The 25,320-nt window shown below is 41.2% G+C and overlaps 1 protein-coding gene and 1 pseudogene across 1 annotated transcript in view; both read right to left on the bottom strand.

Moving 5' to 3' along the window:
- Positions 1-17,331, bottom strand: part of FAN1 (FANCD2 and FANCI associated nuclease 1) — a 32,404-nt gene extending 15,073 nt beyond the window's left edge. The window contains exons 1-5 of the mRNA XM_077762408.1: positions 16,984-17,331; positions 15,395-16,810; positions 13,340-13,480; positions 10,509-10,710; positions 3,477-3,710 (exon numbers count right to left, since the gene is read on the bottom strand). Coding sequence (XP_077618534.1) covers positions 3,477-3,710; positions 10,509-10,710; positions 13,340-13,480; positions 15,395-16,658 — 1,841 coding nt within the window. The 5' untranslated portion in view covers positions 16,659-16,810; positions 16,984-17,331. The remainder of the gene's footprint in view (positions 1-3,476; positions 3,711-10,508; positions 10,711-13,339; positions 13,481-15,394; positions 16,811-16,983) is intronic.
- Positions 17,332-23,773: 6,442 nt separating this feature from the next.
- LOC144230210 (small ribosomal subunit protein uS14 pseudogene) lies at positions 23,774-23,988 on the bottom strand (annotated as a pseudogene).
- Positions 23,989-25,320: the final 1,332 nt, after the last annotated feature.

Raw genomic sequence — 25,320 nt, 5'->3', positions numbered from 1 at the left:
GGTGCTGAAGAAAACCAGAGCTAGACTCACTGGCTGCTGCAGTGACTGCTCCTTCCTACCTTTGCCTTCCCAGCTGCACTCACCACACAAGCTTCCCCATCAGACCTCTCCCGCAGGGACAGAGGCCAAGCGAAGGGCCCTCGGGTTCCCATCACTGCAGCCTCACCTCTGCCCACATGCCTACCCTCCCTCCGGCGCTCTGGACCCCAGGCCCTCTCATCTCCCCACAGCTTTCTGTCCTCTGGCTGTCCCCTCTTCCCTTCTGGCCTCTCCTTCTCCACTGGTTATCGGTGCTTGAGGGCTCAGGCACCCTCATATCTGCCACCCTTAAAACAGCAGAACAAAACTGCTTGCCCTCACAACCCACTGCAGTAGTGCCTGTTTCAGGGCCAACATCTGCCTCGCCTTCCTCCCAGAATGGCTACTGGCATCTCCATCACCCTCTACACGTTCTGCTAAATTGGTGGCTCTAGCACAGGCCACCAACTAGGCACATCTCACTAAATCCAATGGTTCTGCCTCTGGCTCCACCTCTCCTCAGCCCACTAGTGACTGTAGACACATGACCGCCCCTCCTTGACACACTCTTCCCTAGGCTTCCATGCCACACGTGCTCCTGATCCTCCCACCACTTTCCTGGCCACTCCTCCTCTCCATCTGACCTCCAAACGCTGGCTGCCACGGCTACTTCCTTCCCGTCCCCCTCAGGGGAGGGGGGTGCCTTCCAACACCATCCACATGCTGGTGACTCTGACTGCTCTCTCCAGGCTGGAACTCTTCCTTGAGCCCCTGCCAGCACGTCCAGCACCAGATATGATAGCCTCGGCTGAATGGCTATCGGGCAGCCCGAACACAGCTCCCCACCGAGCACCGCTGTCCCTCCCACCGTCTCTCTCCCAATCCCCTGTCTCATTGAGGGTACCACCAGCTGAGTCAGAACACCAGAGCCCTCCGTGATTCTCTCACTGTATCTAGTCATAATCACAATCAAGGCTTGTCTCTTATCTCATACATATTCACCTCACTGCTGCTGTCACCTGTCCAGTCAAGACGCTCACCTAGACCACCAAGGTTAAGTCAGCCTTCTCGTGGCTTCCCTTGCTTCCTTCCACCCCCTACACCACAGGATGCTTGCAGAAAATGTGAAACAGATCCCTCCCCTGTTGAAACCTCTTCAAATGGCTGCCCACTGCTCAGAGAGCATGACTGAGTCTGTCCACAGGGCTTCTGAGGCTGAGTGTCCCCAGCTTTGCATTCCTGACTTCTACTTGCACTACTGCCCCTGGGGCTGTGGCCACAGAGGTCTTCCGAGTTTCTCCCACTCAGCAAGCTTGCTCCTGCCTCAGGGCCTGTTGCATATGCTCCCTACATGGCTGGCTCCCCCTCAATCTTGAGTCTCAATGCAAATGTTACCTCTCCAAGACACTCTCTCTACAAAGCAGAACCTCCCCGGCCTGCCCCTCAATCACCAAAGTACTTTTCCCATGCTACACTTATTCTTATTTTCTATCTCCCCCAGGAAAACATAAGCCCATGGAGGCAAAGACCCCATATGTTCATGTTGTAAGCCCACCACCTAGGCACATAATAGGTACTCAACAATCAACTCACATATATTGAATAAATGTGGAAAAAGAAAAGACAGGAAAAATTATTTCAAGTACCAAGGTGGCCAAAAATATTTCTCAAACTAGGTATCATATCACCAGGTATTATATAATTACCATTCCTGAAGTCAGTTAAATCCAATTTCATATACATGTTAATGCTTTTTCCATGACAAAAGGAGTTTTAATTATTCTTATTATTTACAGGATACCTACTTTCTCAAAAGAGTCTGGAGTGGTTTATTTTTTCTCCCTAGCTCCCCCACTTCTGAACTTGTCAACCATGGTTATGTCAATCATAGAACTAAAAAGTAATCTCCCTTAGATATAACCAGTAATAAGGACAATTATAATACTAAGACATACTAAGCAATCCCAGGGACCAGAAGCACTTTGCATGTATTGACACAGATCTGGAGGAATACACTATTATTCTCCCTGTTCACAGATGACGAAACTGAGGGAAAGAGTGGTTTCACAGGTCATTAGTAGAGGGACTGGAACTTAGCTTCAGTATACACAGTCTCATGAAAGAAAACAGTAGCAAGTCACTAAAAATGAAAAGGTAAAAGACATGGCACAACTCAAACCAGAGTAAGGAAATATTCTTGTTAGAGGATTTTATTCCAATGAATCACAAACAAGACAGCTTCCTGAGAGCTAAACAAACTGGGTTCGAATCAGTTTATACTGACACTGCTTTGACTCAGTAATTTCAGTAAGTTTTTTTAAAATCTTTTTAAATGTTTATTTATTTTGAGATAGAGAAAGCACAAGCAGGGGAGGGGCAGAGAGAGAGGGAGTGAGAGAGAATACCAAGCAGAGCCAGATGTAGGGCTCAAAATCACTAATGGTGAGATCATGACCTGAGCCGAAATCAAGAGACAGATGCTAAACCAACTGAACCATCCAAGTGCCCCTCAATAAGTTATTTTTTAAAGCACACATTAGATAACACATAACAAACTCTCCTGTAATCAAAGATCAGAATCAATTTCAGTTACATGTGAGTCATAAATCTTAAGTCAAGAATCAAAAGTGCCATGGGGTGCCTGGGTGGCTCAGTTGGTTAAGCATCCGACTTCAGCTCAGGTCATGATTTCACGGTTCGTGGGTTCGAGCCCCGGGTTGGACTCTGTGCTAACAGCTAGCTCAGAGCCTGAAGGCTGTTTCAGAATGTGTATCTCCCTCTCTCTCTGACCCTCTCCTGCTCACGCTGTCTCTCTCTCTCTCTCAGAAATAAATATTAAAAAAAGTTTTTTTAAGTGCCATTTTAGGAATTTGAATTAGTTTTTCTTGTAAGTGATGGGTTGTTGTTTTTTTAAGGAAATCTAAGTATTTTTTTCCTCTAAGACCTATACCACTCTTTACCAAAACCTTCTTTGGCCAGTCAAACCAAACATTCACCAAGTCCATGTATCAAAATACATCAGTGACAATTTCTAATCTATCACATGTGTGATTCAAGTATACAGCACACAAGTTAGTATTCACTTTATCTGAAGCATTATTACATGCAAACATTCACCTTCAGCCTTGTTCTTACCAACAAGATATTCACAAGGCAGGTTTGTTCAAATGTCTATATTTACAAAATGTGTCCTGCCAAAGCTATTTGGGAATGTAAGCCAGGGAAAATTTTCTAGCTGAAAACTCATTGGTTTTGGCAACCTTAATCTAAGTATGCTTCCACTTTCTCCTTACAGTCTTAGAAACATATACAAGTAGGATAGAAGGATAACAACAAAAAAAAAATTTTCAAAAACTGTTTTGGCTATGGACTTCTGTTTCTACTGTAATGGGTAAATAATAAAACCTTTTACATACATTCAGTCACACAGCTATTATAATGAGTTAACAACATCTTACCTGATGAGATCATCTCTATCTTGGAAGATTTGGGTTTTCCGATTGATGGTGTACCTAGGAAACTCCATTCTGCCAAGATTGACCAAAAGCACAGTAGAAAGCTGTCCCTGACCTCCACAGGCGGATTCCTCATCATCCATGGAGTCCGTCAACGAAAACAACAGCAAGACCCGGGAAAACACAGCTCGAGGGCCTTTACAGACTCTCAGTGACTGTCCTGCCAAATCTTTAGCTCTGAAAAATGTACAACATAGAAATATACTTCTGGTATTTTTAAAAGCATTGGGATATTAGATTTTACAAACTACTCTTATTTATTAACTTATTCATGTTTTATAAATTTTTTTAAAGTTTATTTTGGGAGAGAGGGAGCATGTGTATGTGGGAGGGACAAAGAGAGAGAATCGCAGAGAGAGAATCCACACTGACAGTGTGGAGCCTGACACATGGCTCAAACTCATGAACATTGAGATCATGACCTGAGCTGAAACCCAGAGTTGGATGCCTAATCAACTGAGCCACCCAGGTGCCCCTACAAATTAATTTTATATCAAATAAAGATAAGCAGCATTCATTATTCTAAGCCTGAAGCAAATCTACCACTTCTAGCTGTGTGACACTGGAGCATAACTTAACCTCTCTGGGTCTCAGAGCCTACCTAGGGACATGATGAAGATTAAATGAAATGTTATCTCCAAATAGTTTCACACATGGTTTGGCTCAATAAAAGAGCAAGATAAGGTTTACACTAGTCATGAATGTGTGAAATACCAGGAAAACTCATAAAAATATTACCAATTTGACATGAGCAATTTTCACTTCTTGACAAGTGATAATTCGGATTAAATAATATTTATTTAAAATGTCATTATTGGGGTGCTTGGCTAGCTCAGTAGAGCATGCAACTCTTGATTTTGGGGTTGTGAGTTTGAGCCCCACGTCAGACACAGAGATTACTTATTAAAAATTTTTTTTTAAATAAAACAAAATGTCATTATCAAAGGCTATTGTTTAGGCGGCATGATTTCATGCACCAAGAAGAGGTACCAAGATTTGATGTTGGTCTGTGACATGCAAAGTGGTCCAGAGGCATCTCCACTCCAGGGTAACCTCAGTGTAAATTCGGGTTGATTCTGATGCCTGGCTGCTTGAATTATATTCAGGGCCACAGGAGCCCTCTAGCTTTCACAACTTGGATACCATCTTGAGCAGTGTTTCTCAGGGCACCTGGGTGGCTCAGTCAGTTGTTATCTGACTTTTGATTTTGGCTCAGGTCATGATTCGTGGTATTGGGCCATGCATCAGGCTCCATGCTGATAGCACTGAGCCTGCTTGAGATTCTTTCTCTCCCTCTCTCTCTGCCCCTCCTGCACACACACACACTCTTTTTCTCTCTCTCTCAAAATATATAAATAAACATTTTTTAAAAAGTGTTTCTCAAACTTGGCACTACTGAGATCTGGACAGGGCAGTTCTTTCCTGGGAAGGAAGGTGCGGTTACAGGAGGGTATTCATTACAGGATACTCAGCAGCATCACTGGCCTCACTAAATGCCAGCAGTACCCACTTCCCTCTTCCATCATGACAATCAAAAATACCTCCGGATATTACCCAGATATCCCTGGAGAGCAAAGTCACCCCCAGTTGAGAACCACTGGCCTAGTGGAAGACCTCACTTTCCTCTCCATCCCACAAGCTATTAACCTAAAAGAGGTGCTGCACTTCTGGGAGTGTTGTAGAAATCAGTGCCACCATCAGAGACGTGAGGGGACAGGGGTAAGATTCCTATCACACCACCAGTTAATTGAGAACCACTCATCTACAGAGACTGATAAAAAGGGTCTAATTCCTCCATCTCCATTCAGAACCCCAGGGATGCAGTCGGCCAAGTCTGTGAGTTCAGAAGAAACTATTAAACACGGTAAAATGAACAGTGATTATCTACTGGGATTAAGAAAGTATAAATAATGTGCCTTTTTCTGTTTCTTCGTGATAACAGCAGAGTAAGATAACAATACACTGCCCTCACATGGGGCTGCCAGAGGCAGATTCCAGTGTGAGGCTCCACAATAAAATGAAAAAATAAAGTACAATATTGAAGGACAGTGACTTTAGTACAACTAAAATAGCCTTGAGAATCTTATGCTCCTACAAGTCTGAAGTTAGGGATAAAAAAAATCTTATGCTCCTACAAGTCTGAAGTTAGGGATAAAAAAAATTAATCTTATTTCTTTTATTTCTGTTCATATGCTTTGTGCTCATACTGAGAGAGGGCTGCTTGCTAATTTTAATGTCCACTTACTTATAAAATGTTATATAAGGTTAACATAAAATAATGTATACAATTATAGAAAGGACTTAGAATACAAGATACAAAATCAACGTACAGAAATCTGCTGCATTTCTAATAACAATAATAAAGCAACAGAAAGAAATTAAGAAAACATCATTTACAGTGGCACCAAAAATAATGAGATACCGAGGAATAAACCTAACTGAAGAGGTGAAAGAACTGTACTCTGAAAACTATAAAACACTGATATAGAAATTGAAGAGATATTCCGGGGCGCCTGGGTGGCTTAGTCGGTTGAGAATCCGACTTTCACTTAGGCCATGCTCTCGCGGTTTGTGGGTTCGAGCCCCATGTCGGGCTCTGTGCTGACTGCCAGCTCAGAGCCTGGAGCCTGTTTCGGAGTCTGTCTCCCTCTCTCTCTGACCCTCCCCTGCTCACGCTGTCTCTCTCCCTCTCTCCCAGAAATAAATAAAAATATTAAAAAAAAAAAAAGAAATTGAAGAGATATTCCATGTTCGTGGATTGGAAGAACAAATATTGTTAAAAGTCTGTAGTAACCAAACCAATCTACACGTTTAATGCAACTGCTGCCAAAGTACCAATAGCATTTTTCACAGAACTAGAACAAGCAAGCCTAAAATTTGTATGGAACCACAGAAGACCCCAAATAGCCAAAGCAATCTTGAAAAAGCAAAGCAAAGCTGGAGGCATCCATCACAATTGCGGAGTTCAAGTTATAGTACAAAGCTTTAGCAATCAGTAATCTCTACACCCAATGTGGGGCTCAAACAGCCCGAGATCAAGAATCCCATGCTCTACCAATTAAGCCAGGCAGGCACTGACAAACCCATAGTAATCCAAATAGTATGATACTGGCACAAAAACAGACACATAGGTCAACGGAACAGAACAGAAAACCCAGAAACAAACCTACAATGATATGGTCAATTAATCTTTGACAAAGCAGGAAAGAATATTCAATGGGAAAAAGTCTCTTCAACAAATGATGCTGGGAAAACTGGACAGCAAGATGCAAAAGAATAAAAAATAAGACCACTTCCTTACACCATACACGAAAATAAATTCAAAATGGATTAAAGACCTAAATGTGAGTCAGGAAACCATAAAAACCTTAGAGGAGACAGACAGTAACCTCTCTGACATTGGCTGTAGCAATTTCTTACTAGCTATGTCTCCTGAGGCAAGGGGAAAAAAAGCAAAAATAAACTACAGGGACTACATCAAAATGAAAAACTTCTGCACAGCAAAAGAAATATTCAACAAAACTAAAAGACAATCTATGGAATGGGAGAAGATATTTGCAAATGTCCTATCAAATAGTTAGAATCCAAAATCTATAAAGAACGTACAAAACTCAATACCCAAAAAATAAATAATCCAATTTAAAAATGAACAGAAGACATGAACAGACATTTCGCCAAAGAAGACATTCAGATGCCCAACAGACACATGAAGAAAAGCTCATCATCACTTACCATCAGGGAAACGCAAATCAAAACTACAATGAGGGCACCTGGGTGTCTCAGTCGGTTAAGCTTCCAACTCTTAGTTTCAGTTCTGGTCATGATCTCACGGTTTTGTGAGTTCAAGCCCCACATCAGGCTCTGTGCTGACAGCATGGAGCCTGCTTGGTATTCTTTCTCCCTCTCCCTCCCTGTCTGTCTCTCTGCCCCTCCCCTACTCATTCTGNTTAATCTTTGACAAAGCAGGAAAGAATATTCAATGGGAAAAAGTCTCTTCAACAAATGATGCTGGGAAAACTGGACAGCAAGATGCAAAAGAATAAAAAATAAGACCACTTCCTTACACCATACACGAAAATAAATTCAAAATGGATTAAAGACCTAAATGTGAGTCAGGAAACCATAAAAACCTTAGAGGAGACAGACAGTAACCTCTCTGACATTGGCTGTAGCAATTTCTTACTAGCTATGTCTCCTGAGGCAAGGGGAAAAAAAGCAAAAATAAACTACAGGGACTACATCAAAATGAAAAACTTCTGCACAGCAAAAGAAATATTCAACAAAACTAAAAGACAATCTATGGAATGGGAGAAGATATTTGCAAATGTCCTATCAAATAGTTAGAATCCAAAATCTATAAAGAACGTACAAAACTCAATACCCAAAAAATAAATAATCCAATTTAAAAATGAACAGAAGACATGAACAGACATTTCGCCAAAGAAGACATTCAGATGCCCAACAGACACATGAAGAAAAGCTCATCATCACTTACCATCAGGGAAACGCAAATCAAAACTACAATGAGGGCACCTGGGTGGCTCAGTCGGTTAAGCTTCCAACTCTTAGTTTCAGTTCTGGTCATGATCTCACGGTTTTGTGAGTTCAAGCCCCACATCAGGCTCTGTGCTGACAGCATGGAGCCTGCTTGGTATTCTTTCTCCCTCTCCCTCCCTCTCTGTCTCTCTGCCCCTCCCCTACTCATTCTGTCTCCCTCAAAATAAGTAAAGAAACTTAAAAAAACTACAATGAGCTATCACCTCACACCTGTCAGAATGGCTGAACTCAACCACACAAGAAACAACAGGTGTTAGTGAAGATGTGGAGAAAGGGGAGCTCTCCTGCACTGTCAGTGGGAATGCAAAGTAGTGCAGCCACTCTGGAATAGAGTATAGAAGTTTCTCAAAAAGTTAAAAATAGAACTAGACTGAGATCCAGCAACTGCACTACTAGGTATCTACCCAAAGAATATAAAAATACTAATTCAAAGGGATATATATGTACCCTGTTGTTTACTGAAGCATTATTTACAATAACCAACTTATGGAAGCAGCCCGTGTCCATCAACTGATGAATGAATAAAGACGTGATGTATGTATACAATAGAATATTATTCAGCCATAAAAAATAATGAAATCTTGCCATTTACAACACTGTGGATGGAGCCAGAGAGTATAATGATAAGTGAAATAATTCAGCCAGAAAAGACAAATACCATGTCATTTCACACATATGTGGAATTTAAGAAATAAACAAGCAAAGGGGAAAAAATAAGACAGGGAGGTACAAATCAGGAAACAGACTCTTAATTACAGAGAACAAACTGATGGTTACCAAAGAGAAGTACGGGGATGGGTTAAATATGTAATGGGGATTAAGGAGGGCACTTGTGATGAGCACCAGGGGGTGTTGGTGTTGTATAGAAATGTTGAATCACCATATTGTACACCTGAAACTAATAGAATACTGTTAACTGACTGGAATTAAAATAAAACTTTAAAAAAAATTAAAAAGAAAGGACTTAGAAGAGATTTAACAAGGGGCACGTGGGTGGCTCAGTCAGTTAAGCATCCAACTTCAGCTTAGGGCATGATCTCATAGTTCATGGGTTCGAGCCCCACATCGGGCTCTGTGCTGACAGCTCAGAGCCTGAAGCCTGCTTGAGATTCTGTGTCTCCCTCTTTCTCTGCCCCTTTCCCACTCACAGTTTGTTTCTGTCTCTCTGTCTCTCTCAAAAGTAAACAAACATTAAAAAGAAAAACATTTTAAAAAATAAACATTTAAAAAAAATTTTTAATAATAAAAAAGATATTTAACATACCACAACCATGAGGGTTTTATAATCTTAAAGCAAATGAACTATAAATATATAATTTAAATATTTTTTAAAAAGATAAAATATAAACTTTTTGAAGTGTTAGTAGTGACAATTTTCTTAATAATGCATGCCTTGTTTATACCTATGTTTTACAAAAGATTAGTATTTATAGTATCTTCCTAACAAAGATGGGCTCTTGGCAGGTAACAGCTGAAAGTTACCTGTGCACAAGCACATGTATATCTGTGTGTGTATTCAGATATACACAACATATATATTATACAAAATAAATAACACTGACACTGTTTTAAAGTATTTTCAAAAGCATCACTCCTCACCAATTCCAGAACAGTGCACCTCCAGATTAAAGTTACTATAGTTGTATTTTATAGATAATGTGAGCAGAAGAAATAACTTCTCAAAGTTTTCAGTTTTTTTCCGAAACTGAAGCAGTTCAAGGCCTTCACAAAAGCTAAAGAGGCGTACCTGGGTGGCTCAGTTGGTTAAGCATCAAACCCTTGATTTCAGCTCAGGTCATGATCTCACAGTTCATGACATCAAGCCCCACACAGGGTTCTGTGCCGGCAATATGGAGCCTGCTTGGGATTCTCTCTCCCTCTCTCTGTGTCTCTACCCCTCCCCCACTAATGCTTGCCTGTGCTCTCCCTCTCTCTCTCTCTCAAAATAAATAAACATTAAAAAAAACGCAAAAGAAACAAAACAGTCTTTAGTAAATTTTATGTCTAAACTCAAGAATAGTTGCCTATTAAGACTGACAGATAACACTTCAATAAAAAGTTGACTAAAATAAACATTTGACTGAATAGTTTACCTTTAAATCCTGTAGGAACAGTAGCTAAAACTCTATTTTTCTTGAATAATAAAACACTAGAATTTACTAAAGGCCTATTGCCTCCTGATTTTTCTTGGTCCTAGAAAATTCTTGGGCCAACTATAGTACTACAAGAATTATAAACAATAAACCAAGAAAGAATCTAGGCTATTGAAATAAGCCTTGTAATACTCTTTTGACTTCTCAATCTAACTTCAACTGAAACAAGTAATTATAGTTTAAAAAAATGTACTACCTGTTATAATAAGTTAATATGTGCTATCAACATTTTAAATGTTTTTACTGTTACAACACTCAACAAAACCTTTTTAAAATCACGGCACCGATTCCGGACTGATTTTTGCCCCAAGTGCAGACTGAAGGCTGTTTGGCCAATTTGAGAAAGGAGTCCACGAGCTGCTGTTTCTGTCCATTGGGATTCACCAAGTGGAAGGTCTTGGCCAGGGTTTTTAGTTCAGGAGCAGAAAGCAGTTCAAGCACTTCAGAGAGTTCTTGCAACTCAGACTCTGACATGGATTAAAAAAAAAAAAAAGTTAAACATGGTTTTAAGGAATTTTACTATTTTCTAGCTCCGTTTACTTTAAGAAGAATGAAACTTAGGTTATATACAAATATAATTAAATTCTACAGCAGAAATTGTAATTAATTTGCCAAAGCAATTATTAAAGAATATGAAGGGGCCCTTCGGTGGCCCAGTTGGTTAAGCGTCCGGCTCTTGATTTTGGCTCAGATCATGATCTCACGGTTTGTGANAGCTGCTGTTTCTGTCCATTGGGATTCACCAAGTGGAAGGTCTTGGCCAGGGTTTTTAGTTCAGGAGCAGAAAGCAGTTCAAGCACTTCAGAGAGTTCTTGCAACTCAGACTCTGACATGGATTAAAAAAAAAAAAAAGTTAAACATGGTTTTAAGGAATTTTACTATTTTCTAGCTCCGTTTACTTTAAGAAGAATGAAACTTAGGTTATATACAAATATAATTAAATTCTACAGCAGAAATTGTAATTAATTTGCCAAAGCAATTATTAAAGAATATGAAGGGGCCCTTCGGTGGCCCAGTTGGTTAAGCGTCCGGCTCTTGATTTTGGCTCAGATCATGATCTTACGGTTTGTGAGGCTCTGTGTTGACAGCCTGAAGCCTGCTTGGGATTCTCTCTCCCTACCTCTTGGTCCCTCCCCCTCTCATCCCCTGTACGCATGCACACCTGCTCTCTCTCAAAATAAATAAACACATAAAAAAAAGAATATGGACAATAGATACCTCATAAAAACTATAAATAGAATTTCTCACTAAAAAAAAAGGAAAATCTGAATAAAATAAAGACACATATGGATAGCCATTATGGCTTGCACATCCTCCTTAAAACTCATTGGTATATTTGCTCTCAGATCACAAAGTCTTCAACTGGGCCTCTCCCAAAGCTGACCATCAGCTCTCTTCCCTCCCCACAGGCCTCTTCATGGGTTCACTCACTCAACATACATGGACATGTCTGCCATTATAGGCCCCAGACACCATCCCAGACCCAGGATGCAGCTGAATCAGACCCAGCTGGTATCTGCCTTCAAGGCATTTACAGCTTAGGGCAGTGCCTTTTTCCTCCAGCAAGTACTTAGTGGGTGTACACCGCATGCCAAGTAATCTTCTATGGCCCTGGGCACACTACAATGAGCAAACCAAGTCCTGGCCCACAAGAAGCTCAACTCCTAGCATAACAAGCAAATATATATGTCAGGTGGGAATAATTGTTATAAAGAAAAATAAAACTGGCTATGACAAAGCGAACCTGGCAGGGAGCCTGGCTATATACACAGGGTGGTCAGGCAAATGTCTGATGAGGTGATACAGAGCACAGCTGGATGAAATGAGCCGTGCGGTGGCAAGTACAAGGCTCTGAGACAGGAGAGCACTCAGCATGCTGAAGAACACCAAGGAGAGCTCTGTGGCTGTGACAGAGCAGGAGGGGCAGCCACAGCCAGGTCCCACAGGGTTGTGCAGATCAAGGGCAAGACTCAGACTTGATTGAGTGCAACACTGAGCCACTGGGTTCTGGTTTTGCTGCTTAAAGTTTGTTTAAAGGTCACCTGGGATGGCTGTTAATCTTGTGGATTTATGAATCTGCATCAAATCCTCCAGGTGGGGACAGGAGCTCTCAGGTGACCCTATGGTGCTGACGTGTGGGAAGCAGTGCTCCAAGCAGGTCCCAAGTCCCACTGCCTAATCCTTTACATTCAAGCCTCTTCACTGAGCCTCTATGCCTTTCTCCCAGGTCCGCCGCATCACCTAACCTCACTTTACTAACTGCTCTCTACTACAAACTGCCACACAGAAACCAGCCGGCTCTTGCTTGTTTTGCTCATTTCGGTCTACACTGTCACAACTACCCAAGACTCACATTCTTCCTCCACCTATGTTTCCAGTTCAACACTGTATTCAGTATAGGTAGGTGCTTAATGAACGCTACTGATGAGACAACCACAGTCATCTAAGAGTCTCATAGGCTTAAATCAATAAATTTCTGAGGCAATGAACTTATAAACTGTAAGAGCTGTTTATATATGCATGCATGTGGCGGTAGATGAAGCTTTTAGAGGTAATATTAACGTCAAGCAAACCAGCTTTACTTTATCACAAAGATGAGGCATCTGAATGAGTCAGGTTCTTGCTGGAAGGTGAGGGCTGAGAAGGAATGAGTTTCTTCGGTGGCCACAGCCACCTACCTAGCCAGAGGGGACTTTATCATCCTAAATATGAAACAGCCAAGAAAACAACAGGTAGTCTTCACCCAGGCTAAGACTGGCTTTCGCATGAATAATCTGTTGTCCTAAGGTTAAAAATTCAATTAAAAAAATTACTATTTACCAGGCACCAACCAGGAGATGCCAGCACACNGCCAGAGGGGACTTTATCATCCTAAATATGAAACAGCCAAGAAAACAACAGGTAGTCTTCACCCAGGCTAAGACTGGCTTTCGCATGAATAATCTGTTGTCCTAAGGTTAAAAATTCAATTAAAAAAAATTACTATTTACCGGGCACCAACCAGGAGATGCCAGCACATTCATATCACCATCATTCTGCAGGAACTTAGTTATTCATGTCATAATTTCATTTTACTTTTCCTTTGACTAATCATACCTGTCTGCAGAAAGCCTGCTTGTTGCAATTCTCCAATCACAGGTGTTAAGTCAGGGGCAATCTCTTCATATTCCAATTTATTCATCTTAATCCAGCCAAATTTACGTTGAAAAAGTCTTACATATAACTTCTGACCACTAACTGCAAGAAAAATAATGAAAAAGATTATCTCTCTTCTCAAAAGTGAATACAAATATTCACTCTTTAAAACTGAGTACAACATATTCTATTAGAAATACACTTATGCTCACTCAATTGATCACCCAAGAATATCTTTTTCTTCCTTTGGAAGATACAATTTATTTCATATAGAAGTCCCCATGGAGATGTCTCCTTATGTGCCTGTCACCTTAGGACAGTAAGAACATCCAAGATGGCACCAGCCCTGCCACTTGTGAATTATACAAATCTAGGAAACTTACCAAGACTCCATTTTCTCTTCTGTTAAAAAAGTGGGGGAGGGAGGGGGCAATAACACCTTCTTCCCAATGTTGCTGAAAAGATTAAACAAGATGAAGCATTCGATGACTGGTGTATAAACAACTAAAACGTTCCAAAGTTGGTCATGATTATTGGCCATTTTAAAACTTCTAAGAACAAGGTTTCCCATTGTCTATTTTTACTCCATCAGAGAACCCCTACCCAGAATTCCAGTTATTTTGTTCTCTGCTTTCAGCTTAATATGCATGATTCTATTGTTGGTGAAAAGAATCTGAAAAGACTTTCAAAATACGTCTAGCGTTGGTAAGGTAGCCATCTCTAACTTGATGATCTTGGCCAACTTATTTAACTAGCCTGGTCAGTTTTCCTGTTATCTGGATTATCTTCAAATTTCTGCCGATTCGAAAATGGTGTAACTGTATCTTCAANACTCAATTAGCAGCACTTATTTTCACACAGAGACATTGCAAATGATTCCCTGTGGGGAACCATATGCAAGGATCTGCAGAAATTCCATTGGGGGAATTATTCATACTTCTCAGTTATACAGGAGCACAGAGCCATGGACCACTCAAACGCCACATGTATACAACCAGCACCCAACCAAAGATCTGTGACTTCTGTGGACAGAAGAGTCGACGTGGTGTCATTTTTATGCCCACGCTCTGGTGAGGACAGCACAAGTAGAGATAGAGGCTGTGAGGATAATTAATGCAACGGTGCCTAGAGAAGTATCACTCACATGTCAAAGCAATACAAAGAATACCGTAACTCCATTGTGTGAATTTAAAACAAAAGCCCTTCTCTTGAACATTCCTGGCAATGTTTAAGATTTTTTTTTAAACTCTACTGAAGAGTCAAACCTGACTACAAATTATGAGAAGTCAGGGTAGCCCCCAAGTAAGCTTTTCCTACCTCAGAAGGGACTCAATTCCATAAAGCCATCATGGCCCCTCGGATTAGCAATGTGACAAGGGTGGCTTTTGCTTCAAATCTGCACTATGGGCTCAGAGCCACCACTGGCTGCCAAGGAACTAAGGCATAGACCATTATTTTTAAATGTGCCAATTTAGCCGGAAAGTTTCCAATTCCTCCACACTCTGACCTTAAAAGGCAGAGTCGAAAAACCTAAAATTGGAGGAAAAAATAGGCCTTAATATACTTTGGGTTTTTTCTTGCCTGTATTTTACTTCATTTTCATTTTTGAGAAAATGGTGTGTAAAAACAATAAAACCTAAATTAAGCTCGATTACATGCTCAAAAGCAAAGCATACTTTTCTAAGTCACAAAGTTATTTTTTTTTAACCTGGAAAAGACTGTCTTACAACCATCAAATACACATATAAAGGAAAAACAGATGCTTCCATTATAACCAAAGTACAGCTTATAAGGATGATACTGCAGAAGCAGACATCACTGGACACAAAATCTTTTTCATGCATGTTCTTCTCAAACCTTGTGGCTGGCTGATTCCCAGGAGCATTCCTGGGCATGCTCACATTCCACACAGAGGACTCACAGAACCACACTGACTCCTTGTGGTCATTAGGTTACTGCCCAAATCAGGACACCAAACAGAAAACAAAAACTTGGAAGCACATGAGCTTGAGATACCTGATAATTGATAAAATTTAGTAACAATTCCCCTCTCATGTTCATCAAAGAGCATCTTATCTTCTTCATTCTCAAATACAGCTTTCAGCACCACAAGGAAACTCCGAAGGTAGTAAGGATGACTTGGTGGTACTGTAATTGTTTTATCAGGAATATCACAGCTTGATCCCTGCTCCAAAGGGATTTTGCAAGTGATTTCATTCTTTAAGTCACTGTCACCTTCCAGAGGAAGGTCCTGGATGTTATGCCCTTCAGAATCATCACGTGTAGAAGTATGAGATTTTGCCTCCCAATTTGACAACTGTGTTTTAGCTTCTGAAGCAACAGTCACTTTTACTTCTTCACAACTACCTGCCTCACATTTTTCAGTATCTTTACCATCTACTCCTTTGATGCTCTCCCACTTTGCAAGACTGTCCTCTGAAGTAGACTTCAAGGTATTCCCAAGAGTTAAATCTGGTGACAATAAAACAGCAGCATTATCTGAGAAGGCAGGGGTAAGGGGTGATCTCCCATATTCCTGGGTAACCTTTTGACCTTCAACTTCCATTATTTTAGTCCCTTCTACAGTATGTTCAGGAGTATTCTGTTCCTTAAGAGAATCACAGGCAAACACATTCTCCTTCTGAGAACTGTTCTCCAAAATTTGATCCTTGTCCTCAATCTCTGAACAGTTATCAACTGGAGTCCTAACCACTGTGGATGAGGAACTCCGTGGATTCTTATTGGCAAACTCCTCATTCTTATCTATTGCTCTTTTAGCCTCTGTGTATCTTCTGGACAATTTAGATGACAGGCTTCCCAAAGAAATGACTTTCACATTATGCTGTCTCAACTTATCTTGATTTTTGCACCCCAAGTAGTCATTATTTTTAAAGTAGGGGCTGGTCTGCTGTTTTATGCCCATTTTTGCTGAGTCACTTTGGTCAGGGGTTAAACTTATCTTTGATGGTGGCAACTTTTCTGGAGTTACATCTTCTAAGACAATATTGGTTAAATCTATTGTGGGCACATTTGAATTTGTTAAGCCAACACGCCTCTGATCAACTGGAGTGATGTCATCATTGTTAGCACACTTTTCATCAAGATGTCGGTTTAAGTCATATCTCTGCACCATTTTACTACAAATGGGGCAGGCAAGTTTAGCAGGTGGTACATTGTTAAAAAATGAAATAATAGAGTTACATTCTCTTTTTTTAGTTTTACTGGTTGATAAACTTCTACAAGGTCTTTTCTTCGCAGGAGATTTCCCTTCTGACATCATGAGTATTAGAAAAACTGGGTGCTTCCAGTAATAAAATCCAGGATATCACTGGGGAAAGACAGCAATGGTTTACTTTTACTTCCCTGTCTTGAAATAATACAAAGTGGGATTCTATTTGACTTCATGTTTTTCATTTGGTCAATTTCTTCTTCCTACAAAAGAAAACACATGTGGATTAAAAACATTTTAATGAATTCAACAACAGAGTGGAAAACAGTAAAACGTGCAATGGCAGTATCCTTTGGGATAAGGAAAATCGTAGGCTTGGGATAGAAGACCCAAGGCTCTCTCCCAGCTCTACACGCAATCTCCGTGTGACCCTTACCCGTAAAATGACGGCGTTGGGCTCCGCAGGAATAATTTCTAAGACTTCTTAAGGTCTAAAATTACCCATTTTTTAAAAGGGAATAGTTGACTATTCCAGATCCCCTTTGAAAACCACTGCATCAGTAGCTTTTTGGGGCCAGAGAATGTCTATCTGTGTGATCCCCAGAGTCACTCCGTCCTCAGTGCCCTGCACGGAGAAATTCCACCAAGTCACGGGCATCTGTCAACACGCACGAGTCCCCAGTGCAGCTCCGGCCACCGCACCTCTGAGGCCCGGTAGAGGGCGGTCCCACGGGAGCCGCGTGCGCGCACCTGGGACGCGCACCTGGGCTCCGCCACGGCGCCCGCCCNGGTCCGGGGAGGCTCGGGCACCTCCTCCTTCCACGCCTGGAGACCCCTGCATGTGCGCTCGGAGGGAGTCCCTGGCCTCCGTCAGTGGGAAGGTTGTCCGTGGAGGGCGCCCTCAGTGTCCGAGCGAACAGATGCGCACGGGGGCTCCACCGACCGGGCGCCCGCGAGTCCGCGCGGTGGGCTCAGCAACGCGCTGGGCATGCCCGAAGATGTGCGGCTCGCCGCCTTCCTAGATGTGAATAATAAAACGTAGTCAAGTAGGCAGGGAGTAGCGAATTTGGGGTGTTCGTTACTTCCGCTTTTCGTACGGCTTAATTGTGAAGTCATGCACTTTAATAACGTATAGCAATAGCTGTTTAACAACGGAGATTTGTAACTGAAACATAAAGTGTATCACTCAGCTCTTCAGCACGATTACCAGCTGGTTCCAGCATCCCCAAGAATTAGTCAGAATGTTAAGCTTTCTGAGCACAGGGGCCGTTTTACTGGTGAGGTCCTTTACCAGTGCTTACCACAGTGGCCAGCACTGTGTAATTACTCTGTAAATACATATAGAATGAATGCATGGATAAATGAACACGCCAAAGAGAAGAGGGACAGGAATAGGAATTCATCAACAAATATGTATTGAGTGCCTAAGTCATGTCAGGTATTATTCTTAATGCTCCAAATATGGCAGTGAACAGAAATGAGGAATAAGGGGTGGGGGAAATCCCTGCCTTCATGGAGAATATATTCTGGTGGAGAAAGACAAAACAATAAATGGTTATGTAGCAAATTAAGAGCGAGTGTTTCAAAGAGAAAACTGGGAACATCAGGGTGAGGATGGAGAGGAGAATTACCGTATGAAAGAGTGGTAAGGAAAGGCTTCACGGAAAAGGTAATCTTTGAGCAGACTTGAAGGAAGTGAGGCAGTCAATACTTGAAGAAAGAGAACTGTAGGCAGGTGAACAGCAGCTTCTCCCTGAGGTAGACACTTGCCTAGCAAAAACGCCAAGAAGGCCAAGACAACTCACTAGAGCAGAAGGGAAGTGAGAGAGGGCAGATTATGTAGGGTAACAAACATTTTCTGTAAAGGGCCAGGTAGTAAATATTTTAGACTTTGCTAGCCATAGGGTCTCTGGTCACACTGCTGTTGTAGTGCGAAAGCAGCCATAGACAATATGTAACAGAAGAGTGTGTGGCTGTGTTCCAATAAAACTTTTTTTACAAATAGCTGACCAGATTTGGCCTCTGGCTATAGTCTGCTGGCCTTTAATAAAAGGCCTTGCTGGTAAAGGATGTAAGGTATGAAGGAAGGAAAAAACTTTGGTCTATCAACTAGGATGGAGTTTAGTTTCAAACATGTGTCTTAGTCCACTCAGGCCACTTACGGACTGGATGGCTTATACATAATAGAAATTTATTACTCACATTTCTATTGGCTAGAAGACCAAGATCAGGGTGCCGGCATGGTCAGGTGCTTCTTCCGGATCCCAGGCTTCTTGTATCCTCACATGATGGAAGGGGTTAGGGAGTCCTGTAGGGTCTGTTTTATAAGAGCGCTAATCCCATTCATGAGGGCTCTAGTCTCATGACACAATCACTTCCCACAGGCCCCATCTCCTAACACCGTTACATTGGAGTTTGGCATTTCAACCTGAATTTAGGGGTAAGAGAGGAAGGGCAGACACGAATGCTCAGACCATGACAACATGTAAGTTTGAAATGCCAATTAGACATCATTGTGGATGAAAAGACACTTGGATTTATTAATTAAATCAGATCAAGAAATAAAAATTTGGGAGTCATCAGAGTTTAGATAGTGTTAATGGCACAAAATATATGGCACCAATGAATGACTACAAATAGAGAATTAAAAGGTCAGGAAGGCTTGGGGCACCCGGATGACTCAGTCAGTTAAGCTGTTGACTCTTGGTCTCTGCTCAGGTCATGATTTCAGTTTATGAGTTTGAGCCCCGCATTGGTTGGGCTCCTCGCTGATAGCACAGAGCCTGCTTGGGAGTCTCTCTCTCTCTCTCTCTCTCTCTCTCTCTGCCCCTCCTTCTCCCTTTCAAAATAAATACATAGGGGCGCCTGGGTGGCTTAGTCGGTTAAGCGGCCGACTTTCGCTTAGGTCATGATCTCGCGGTTGGTGGGTTCGAGTCCTGCATCGGGCTCTGTGCTGACTGCCAGCTCAGAGCCTGGAGCCTGCTTCAGATTCTGTGTCTCCCTCTCTCTCTGACCCTCCCCTGCTCATGCTGTCTCTCTCTCTCTCTCCTAGAAATAAATAAAAAACATTAAAAATTAAAAATAAATAAATAAAAAAATAAATACATAAACTTTTTAAAAAAAATCTATGAAAGTTCAGGAAGACTTAACACTGCAATAGAAAGAGAGTGAGCCAGCAAAGGAGTCTGAGAAGTTACCGGTGAGGAAGAAGGAAAACAGCTTGCAGAAAACCAAGTGAATGATGTGTGTTGAGAATTGGGGGGTATCAGATGCAACAAGAATGGAAGCAAGATGAGTGTTAAGAACAACCATTATATCTAGCAATGTGGAAGGCATTTGGTAACTTTGACAAAAGCTATTGTTGTCGAACAGTGAAATGAATAGGATTCAGGAAAGAACGGGGAGACAGGAATTGGAGACAATGCAGGAACCCATTGAACCTGTTGGTATGAAGATTCTTTTAAGCTGAAGACATCAGTGAATACAGAAAGAAGCCTTTTTGGAGCTTCCGTTATCTGACTCCAAGAGATGTCTAGGAAGTAAGGCTGCCATAAATTCCTTTTTTGAGGGGTAGACGGAGGTGGGCTTTTATTACCAGGAAGGAGAGCTGGAGTATATCTACCATAAATTCACTCTCCAGGGGAATCTTATGGCCATGAACATGGATAAACCACCCACACCTGCATGAACAAGCATTAGCACAAACTTCCTTATCTCCCATTTGTTCTAGAAACCCAGGTGCTCTTCCCCAAAGGCCTTTTCTACCCCCTTCTTTTTCTCTGCTAACTTTAACCAATTATTAAGCTTCTTTTGTAAGCTCCCATTTGAATAATTTTTCCTTTCAATCTTCTTTTGTCAGTTTAATTCACAGGCTCCCAGACAATAAACCTGAGAGGGGAGAGGAAAAGTTTTTCCTCTCCAACGACAGTAAATGTAGAGGTTTTGTAGTGAAGGAGAGCAGAGAACTATAGCAGAGCTAAAGCGGTAGGTGAGGTTGAGTTTTTTTTATTTAATACGGAAAAATAACAATGTGTTATATGCTGATAGGAATGTTCAGGTGGAGTAAAATCTGAAGCAGGAGAGAGACAGGAGATTTGCTGAAGGAATATTCTTAGGTAGGTGAGGGGATAGGATATAGGTCACAAGTAAAGCGGTTGGCCAAGTAATGAAATAGCACAGCACAACAAAATCCCAAAGTATTTATGGGAATGCAATAAATCCAGTACCCAACATAATAAGTGTTGTAGGGTACTGAGGGAAATCTGACTATTCAATAAACGGTTTTTGAGAATAGGTTACATATGTGGAAAAATGAAATTAGATCCCTACCTCACACCAAATAAATACACAGATTAAGGGTAAATAGATTAAACTAACAATTGTGAAAAGCAAAACTTCAAAACTTTGAGAATATAGGCATTCCTCAGAGATATAGGTTTGGTTCCAGATCACCAAAATAAAGTGACCATCACAATAAAGCAAATCAAATGAATTTTTTGGTTCCTTGGTGCATGTAAAAATTATGTTTACATGACACTGCAGTCTATTAAGTGTGCAACAGCATTATGTCTAAGAAAAACATGTAATACCTTAATTTAAAAATACTTGGGGACACTGGGTGGCTCAGTCAGTTCAGCGTCTGACTTTGGCTCAGGTCATGATCTTGCAGTTCATGAGCTTATAGCCCCGTGTCAGGCTCTGAACTGATAGTTCAGAGCCTGGAGACTGCTTCAGATTCTGTCTCTCTCTCTCTGTCTCTGCCTTCCCCAACCTGCGCTCTGTCTCTATCAAAAATAAATAAACATTTAAAAATTAAAAAAAAAAATACTGTTGGGTCACCTAAGTGGTTCAGTCAGTTAAGCATCTGACTCTTGATTTTGGGCTCAGGTAGTCATTCATGCTCATGGTTTGTGAGCCCTGTGTCAGGTTCTGTGCTGACAGTGTGGAATCTGTTCAGACTCTCTCTCTCCCTCTCTCCCTGCCCCTTCCTCACTTGCATGCTCTCTCAGAATAAGTAAACATTAAAAAATATTTTTAAAAATTCTAACCATCATCTGATCTTTCAGTGAGTCATAATCACTGATCACAGATAACCATAATAAATACAATAATGAAAAAGTTTGAAAAATTGTGAAAATTACCAAAATGTGATCCAGAGACATGAAATGAGCAAATGCTATAGACTTGCTTAACACAAGGCTGCTACAAACCTTCAATTTCTAAAAAAAAAAAAAACCACACACACACACAAACTCCCTCTCTCTCTCTGCCCCTCCCCCACTCACTCTGTCTCTCAAAATCAATGAATGTTAAAAAAAAAGAGAGACAAAGAGAAAATGAATAACAAAATGGTAAAACCAAATCCAATCAAACCAATAATTACATTAAATGTGCACGGACTAAAATCTCCAATTAAAAGATAGAATTTGTCAGCTTAGACTTAAAAAGCAATTCCTAACTCATGACATATAAGAGACACAGGTAATTGGAAAGTAAGAGAATTGAAAAAAGATGTATGTACTCTTCAAACAATAATCAAAAGAGCCATAGTATTATATTGAAAGTAGACTTCAAGACAGAGAGTATTACTATCACCAGTCTGGGAACTAAACAGACATGACAACTACATGCAGTAAGGGATCTGGGAGTTACTGATCTTGGACAGGAGGAAGAGAGCTAGAAAGTACATTATTGGGACAAGTGATAAAATCTGAATATGGACTGTGGATTAATAGCATTGTATTGATGTTTAATTTCCTGATTTTGATAATTATATTGTGGTTATATACTAGTGAATATTCTTTTTAATTATTATTTAAAATGCTTATTTTTGAGAAAGAGAGAGAGAGAATGCACATGCATGAACTGGAGAGGGTCAGAGAGAAGGGGACAGAGGATCCAAGGCAGGCTCCACACTGATGCATTAAGCCCAATGCAGGGTTTGAACTCACATGCCAGATCATCACCTGAGCCAAAGTCAGACGTTCAACCGACTGAGCCACCCAGGCACCCCTAATTATTTTTAAGTAAGTTCTATGCCCATTGTTGGGCTTGATCTCATTACCATGAGATCAACTCACATGTCCTACTGACTGAGCCAGCCAGGTACCCCTATTATTGAATATTCTTAGGAAATACATACTGAGGCATTTAGGTGAAAGAAAGGGTCATGATGTCTCTTCTTCTCAAACTGTTCAGGAAAAAAAATAGTAGAGCAAATGGAGCTAAATTTACTAGAATTTTGCTGCAACTTTAAAATATAAAAATAAAAAAGTTAAAAATGATACAGAGAAAATGCTCTATCTTATTAGCAGAGAAACATAAATGAAGACCACATAAGTATACCATTTTATACCCAGCATAAAGGCAAAGTATTTTTTAAATCCTGCCAATGCTAAGTCTGACAAGGATACAAGTAAGTCCTACTACTTTCAAAAACAAGTTGCAGGTTATCTTTTGCACTTTCTACCCTATAATTCTATTCTTAAGGATATTAGAGGCTAGAGCATAAGAGTAACCCTGTGTGGGAACAGGATGTTCAAAACAGCATTGTTCCTAATAGCATAAAAAGAAACAAATGTCTTCATGTGACTGTGTAAATATAATTGTGGTAGATGCATACATATACTATGTGAATGAGGAAAATCAACAATGAAAAAGCAAGCTGTAGATGAGTACATAGTGTTATATTTTCATAAAACTCAAGTACTATTGAAGTAAACAATGGATGAAGAGATGTATATGGTCAAATACATACAAATGTAAAGGAATGATGAACACAACTCAGAACCATGGTTTCCTCTTTTTTAAATTTTTATTTTTTATTTTAGAGAGAGGTGGGGGGGTAGAGGGGGTGAATCTTAAGCAGGCTTCACACCCAGCACAGAGCCCAACATGGGGCTGTATCCTGTGATCACGTTCTGAGCCAAAATCAAGAGTCAGATGCTCAACCAACTAAGCCACCAGGCACCCTGGTTTTCTCACTTCTTTACATATGTGAAGCAGATGAAGGGCACCACTGAGTACTGTTTTTTGTTTTTAAAACGCTTATTTTTTAAAGTAATCTACACCTAATGTGGGGCTCAAATCTACAGCCCCGAGATCAAGTCCCAGGCTCTGACTGAGCCAGCCTGGTGCCTGTTTTGTGATTTTAGAGAAAGGGTGGTTTCTTCAATGTTTTGTTTTTCATAATTGAAGTATTTTTATTTATGTATGATGAGTTGGGATTAAGGTAGGTAGGTATCTTGGATGATCCATTCAAGGAGGTTCATTGAATCTAACTTAATGAAGCCTATGTCCTTCATGAACTGATGGAAACACTGGCGGCACACATTGAAGCCGTATTGCTGGATCACACAGTGCCGGTGTGAGCGGATGCGGCAAGATGAGAACCCAGGCCAAATTTCCTCAGGTGGCTCCAGAAGAGGTGTTGGTGACCCATCTTACTCTCTCAGGTGCAGCAAGGCAAAAACAAAAAAGTCCCCAATGTTATATTATGCTTCTAATTTATATAGAAAATGTATGTAAATATCCTACCAGAATATACACTTCATAGCTTTAAGAATGGTTCTGTTCCGTTATATCCCTGGTACCTATGATATTGCCTGGCAAAGTAGGTGTATAGAATGACTATAATTTTTTAGAATGTGTCAAATATCACATAAAAAGCCGATGAACAGATACACCTCACCTGGGGGTGAGGGGGGAGAAACGAAGATAAAAGTGATTCTATGTAAACATCAAACTGCCCTGGACAGGTAAGGTGAATCACTTCGGGATCAAACATTCTGATCTTGACAAATCATTATGAAAGAGACTCAAGGGAAAGAGAACTAAGCTAGCAGAATGAGGACTAGCAAGCTGAATTTAAAAGAAAAGCAGAACTCTTAGAGCCATATAATACTCCAATCACCACTAAAATGAAATGACACTTTCAACTAAGGCTGGAGACCTAAAGACACAATAGCAAACTCTCCTGAATAAAACTTCAAACAAATGACAATTCGCTATTGACTAGTGCTCCGTCTAGCCTTGGCCAGACTGGCTCTGCCCAGACGTGGCCAGCTTCCATATTAAGAAGCACAAAAGCAGAAAGCAACCCTCCACAGGTTCTCCCAGCCCACTCATTGTTCCCTGTGGGTGAAAAACCTGAATGACTTTCCCCGTGGTTTCAGGAAAAATTGCTTTCATTTTCTTCCCATCGGAAGTAAGGAGTACGGCATCTCCATCAAAGCATAATATGAGGTCCTGTCAGACAAAAGGCAGTTTTCCTTGGATGGGGGGGTGAGTGCCTGGTGGTCACACCTGCCAGTCTACACTCCTTGCCGTGTTCACCTTCCATCACATCTATGTTGTATCTGCCCTCTCTGCCTCGGACTGTGGACACTACTCTATAGCTTGCACGGAGTCTTTGTCCGTGTGGTGTGAGATCACCTCCCAGGGGGAAAGATGTAAGACACGGGCATGACAACATCACTGTGTTGTGGAAGGATTACCACGCAGTGAGAGAAGAAAGTAGGACCCCAGAGAGTGAGGAAGGACCCCTGCTGGAGACAGCTGCCTGTGACAGAGGTGTCTGGCCTCTGTGTCCTTCTCAGCTGCAGGCCAGCTCCTGCACGCTGGCTGGTGGGCCCATGCTGGTCTTCACCTGGGGCCCCAGCAAGGACGCGGTGTGGAAAGGGTCTTGGGAGCTACGTCCAGCTTCACACCCAGAGGACGCAATTCAGGGCTTTCCAATGACACGTTGGAGTTTGTCTTTTCAAACCATGGAATT

The sequence above is a fragment of the Crocuta crocuta genome, unplaced genomic scaffold (genome assembly GCF_008692635.1).
Source record: "Crocuta crocuta isolate KB4526 unplaced genomic scaffold, BGI_CrCroc_1.0 scaffold93, whole genome shotgun sequence".
NCBI lineage: Eukaryota > Metazoa > Chordata > Mammalia > Carnivora > Hyaenidae > Crocuta > Crocuta crocuta.
This window is presented reverse-complemented; position numbering and strand designations above follow the sequence as displayed.